Genomic DNA, 5,006 nt, shown 5'->3' with positions numbered 1-5,006 from the left:
AGATAAAAATGAGCCCACAGTCTTTATAACTGTTGAACATTTCTGACAAATTCTCTAAAATGACTCAAAGAAATGTTCAAAATAACACAAAACTGTCGTCCCGGTTCAGAATAATTAAAGTTCTGCTGCAGACGTTCTCGTTCGTTCGTTCCTCTGAAGTCACTGAACCCGAAGTCGTGTTCTGGTTCGGTTGGCAGGAACCCGTTCAGCTCGGTTTTGACCCACTTCTGCTTCCTCGGTTCTCTTCGGTTAATTAAAGGCACTAATTAACGCTGAGCCGGGTCAGAGGCGCCGCTCAGAACCGACTGACCCGGTTCAATCTGCAGCAGAACCAGCGAGACGTGAAGCTTGTGTCTGACCCGGTTCACACACCAGAGAACAAACGACCCGCGTTGATCCGATTTTATAGAAGATGACTCTGATGTTATTTATAAAGTCTGATTCTGTTGTTTACACTGAATTTATTTTATTGTTCACTTTTTTTTCTGTTTCCTTTGATTTCAAATAAATTCACGTAAAATGACGATAATTCTGTGATTTAGTGACGTTTACATGAAAAGTTATGAAGAAAATTAATAAAAAATAAGAAATAAACATCAATCAAAAGCTGTTTTTTAATTTTAAAAAATTCACATTCACATCATAAATCATGTTTTTATTCATTTAAAGTTAAAAATAACAGAAAAAAATCCCTTTTTGTCTGTTTTCTGCATTTAAATACAAATTAACCTAAAACGATGTCATTAAAATGCAGCTGTTTGTGTTTTATTATCAGTTTATTTGTTGATTTTTACATTAAAATAAAGAATCTTTAGTTGTTTACTAGTTTTTACAGTTTTTTCTTTAACTGACATATAATTTGTATTAAGATTTAAATGTAAGTTAAAGTATTAAATCACATGTTAACCAAAAAAAAAAAAACATAAATAAGCATCAAAAACCTGTTTTTTAATCAGCAAGAAATATGATTATTTTCCAGATATTTGCTATTATTTTATTTATGTGTTAAATGTCTTTTTTCTGGAACCTTTCTGCAGATTTTCTTTTTTCTTTTTAAAATTTTTGTGTTCAGTCTACACGTTGTTATTGTAAAGTCACTTTATTAAAACGCTAAAACTCTTATTTTACCGCAGAGTCTGGAATCAGTTATAACAGAAAAGGATAAAATAAAATCGACAGTTTCAGTAAAAATAAAACAAAAACACTGAAAAGCTGCAGAAAACCCAGTCTGACTGTTTTACTGTGTTTCTGTCCAGTGTTGTCTCTGTGGTTTCCTGCAGCATCAAGTGTTTTATGTGTATTTTTCAGAGTTTTTTGTGTGTTTTCCTGCAGCATTGTGTCTTTTCTGTGTATTTCTGTGTGCTTTCCTTGTATTTTCCTGCAGCATCCTGTGTTTTCTGCGTTTCTCTGCAGCGTCTTCCAGCCTGTGCTGCTGAATACTAATAATGCTGCAGCAGCTCGGCTCTGATTCTACAGCTTCATTCTGCAGAAGCTTTTATCCAAATCTGAGAGCAGATACAAGACAAAGATGCAACACGATCTAGTGAGGAGAGAAGGATCTAGTGAGGANGCGGTCCTACCTGTTGTACATGTTCCAGAAGAGCTGCAGGTTGAACTGGTTGACGGTGTTGTTGATCTGTTGCCTGTAGCTCTGGACCAGCTCCGTGTTGTTCATCAGCTCCTCCTGCAAACCAACAGACGCTCGGTCAGAACGGCACCAGAACGACTCGCCGAGAGTCCAAAACCAGGTCGAGTCACGGCTATTGGAAGGAAAACCGGTAGGGTTTCCAACGGAGGAAGACCAGAAGCATACACGAGGACTGAATTAAAGCTGCTCCGTGCTTAACAAACTCATCAGACCACCTGTCTAATCTCTCAAGCCTACTGGGTACATCTGTAGACCATCCAGCATCATGAGGTGCTTTAATTCACACTCAGCTCTCCACGTTTCACCATTTCTGAACATTTCAAACTGAATTCACCTTTTTAAACCCAAATCTGAGCCAATCGAGCATCACACTGAACCACTAAAGCTAATGTTTCTGTTCAGGAATGTAAGTAAATAACTAGAATTTGACATCTTAATAAATAGATAATAATGTGATTTACTAATTTTTCAGCTTTTTTGGTAAAACAGTCCATTTGAAAACAACAATAATCATATTTTAGCATTTAGGGTTAAAGAGCTCCTACATTCTGGTGTATTAACCGTTACAGAAACATGAGAAATGGTTTTGGTAATTAGCAGTGTTGTTAATTTGTCGGCATAAATCTGACTTTGGGTGAAGGTTTAATAACTGTGTTAAGCACTGTACATTTATGTGGAGTATAAAACAAAATATTCTCCAAAAACTTCCAATTTTAGACGACGTTTTGTCATTTTGGTCATTTTATTTTTTCCTTTCGGACAAATTTTTGCAATTTAAGACATCACACAAGGTTTTTCTCATTTTCAACACATTTTGATTCCATTTTGACCATTTCTAAGTAGTTTTTGGTCAATTTCTTACATGTTGGGACGCATTTCTAATCATTATCACAATATTTTGGACCATTTTCTGTCACGTTAACCAAGTTTTTGTACAAATTTTGACCCATTTTAAACATTAGTTATCATGAAAACAGCTAATTTCTAGAAGTTCCACAATAGAAACCAGCTAGAACTGAAGAAATACCAACGGCGTCTAGTTTTATCTCGCGGGTAGGCAGCTCACCTGGCTGAACAGGTGAGGCAGCACCGTATCCGGCAGAGCGCTGGTCAGACCCGACAGCTGGAAGCACAAATAACCGTCAACAAAACAACGTCCGGTTCGTAAACGTCTGAATAAACACAGCTCAGGGTAGAAAGAGGCACCTTGGTGGCGGCCCAGTCGATCCATCCTTTACCGTTCGGGTCGATGTTGAGCAGAACCAGACCTTCCACCAGGTCGGGAAAGATCAGCTGGAAAACACAGAAACACAGTAAAACCAGCCGATTACGAACCAAAGCTGAAGTTAAGAGAAACTTATGATGTGTAAACATGTGAAATGAGACGTTTTTAAGTTGTTGTGTCGTTAATTAATTCAGATTTTTGGTGTTTCTTCAAATTACAAATACTGCTGTTTGGTTAAAAAAAAAAAAAAAAAGTAAAACATGGACTTTAAGACAGTTTTTAGCTCCAATATATGTAAATAAAACACTTAATCTATAAAAAATCGTTAGAATTTATCCTATTAATGATTATTATTATTTGTATTTTCATATACTTTCATGCAAGTTAAGTTAAGCGAAGATAAGTTAAGCTAAGCTAAGTTAAGTTGAACTCAGTTAAGCTTAGTTAAGTAAGCTAAGTTAAGTGAAGTTAAGTTAAATTAAGCTAAGTTAAGCTAAGCAAAGTTGAGCTAAGTTAAGTTAAGTTAAGCTAAGCTAAGTTAAGTTAAACTCAGTTAAGCTTAGTTAAGTTAAGCTAAGTTAAGTTAAGCTTAGTTAAGTTAAGTTAAGTTAAGCTAAACTAAGTTAAGCTCAGTTAAGTTAAGATGGAACTATATTAATCTAGATTGAAATTCTTGTGTCAGATATTGACCCAAAAAAACAGCAATAAAATGAGAATAAAATCATAGAATGGAAATTAAATATAATTACAAGACACTAATCAAAATAAAAACCAGCGAGTTCAAATAAAACTAGAATAGAAACGTAAAAAGTGACGCTGAAATACGGTAATAATTTTTGAGAAATGAGCATTTTTAACTGGAATTTTGCAAATATTTTGCAGATTTTTCCTGTTTTGTTAATAAAATCAAAGACAGAAAGTATTAATTTAGACGTTGGCTGTAAAACAACAACAACAACAAAACAACTGTAAATAATATCAGCACCAAAAATTGGACATTTTAAAAGTAGTAATTCATCTTTTAGGATGTTTAAATGTAAAACTCACAATTTCTTACTTTATTTAAATCTGCTAAAAATATCATAATTCAACATTTTAATGTTGTTATTTTAATAGTTTTTACTGAATATTTTTTACAGCGCAGCAGCAAAATGAAGCCAAAAGCAGCAGAAACGTCTCAGTCACAGAAGATTTCAGGTTTTTTACGAGACTCACAGCGAACTTGGCCAGAATATAAGCTCCGGCTCCGACTCCGATGCCCACGATGCTCTTGAACCTGAACCAGAGCAGCTCTGTTAGACGCTTTTCATAAAAAGACATAAACCGACGTGGATGATAAAACAGAATAAAACAGGATTTAATCAGTTCCTCTGATCAGCTGCGACTGGAACTCAGTGTTCAGCTACAATTACATCCAGCTGGCAGCAGAACCTCAGCACACTGATCCCAGTCTGTCTTTATGGTCACAAAAAAATCTGAAATCATGATGATTTCTGCAGAACAAAGCAAGAAAAAGACAAACCTGGGGAGCATCGTGCAACATACACTTTAACTACACTTCTGTTTCTATTCAATACAAAACATTAGGAGCATTAAAAGCAACTTAAAGCTGCTAAATTAAGATTCAACAGGAGATGAAACAGACAGAACAAACGTGACGTTAAACGAGCAGCACCGACCCGAAGTGCTGGACCACAGTGGGCAGCATCCCGGCCAGCTGGTCCATGGTGGGATACTGGTACCTGTGGAGGACGACACGACTCACGTTAAATTATTTAACCGTTAAACTCTCTGAACTCTGAAAACCAGGCAGCAGGTTGGAGAATGAATCTAAGAAATGAGCATTTATCAGCCGGAAACTGTCAAACAATCGTCTGATCTGCAGCTTTGTGTTGATAAGCTCCAGTTTTAAGACCAAAGTCGCAGCTGGACGGAAAGTTAGATGAATATTTATAGAAACTATTTTTATAAAGTCAGTAAGTATAAAAGACAACAGCTGACTCTGATTATCAGCCTGTAAATGGGTCTAAACATGAAAAATATAATCGAGTTATATTTGTAGAATCATATTAAAACTCCAGAACTATTTTATCTGGATCAGATTTTTTACTCATATTTAGCTTTTGTGTGATT

The 5,006-nt window shown here is 35.6% G+C and overlaps 1 protein-coding gene across 1 annotated transcript in view; it reads right to left on the bottom strand.

Moving 5' to 3' along the window:
- Positions 1-5,006, bottom strand: part of ndrg4 (NDRG family member 4) — a 77,782-nt gene that overhangs the window by 16,942 nt on the left and 55,834 nt on the right. Inside the window, exons 5-9 of the mRNA XM_008280249.1 lie at positions 4,553-4,615; positions 4,089-4,149; positions 2,855-2,941; positions 2,715-2,771; positions 1,581-1,684 (exon numbers count right to left, since the gene is read on the bottom strand). Of these exons, the coding sequence (XP_008278471.1) occupies positions 1,581-1,684; positions 2,715-2,771; positions 2,855-2,941; positions 4,089-4,149; positions 4,553-4,615 (372 nt within the window). The remainder of the gene's footprint in view (positions 1-1,580; positions 1,685-2,714; positions 2,772-2,854; positions 2,942-4,088; positions 4,150-4,552; positions 4,616-5,006) is intronic.

This window comes from Stegastes partitus, unplaced genomic scaffold (genome assembly GCF_000690725.1).
Source record: "Stegastes partitus isolate 25-593 unplaced genomic scaffold, Stegastes_partitus-1.0.2 Scaffold188, whole genome shotgun sequence".
In the NCBI taxonomy this organism is placed as follows: domain Eukaryota; kingdom Metazoa; phylum Chordata; class Actinopteri; family Pomacentridae; genus Stegastes; species Stegastes partitus.
The sequence above is the reverse complement of the archived record's forward strand: the minus strand, read 5'-3'. Positions and strand labels throughout refer to the sequence as shown.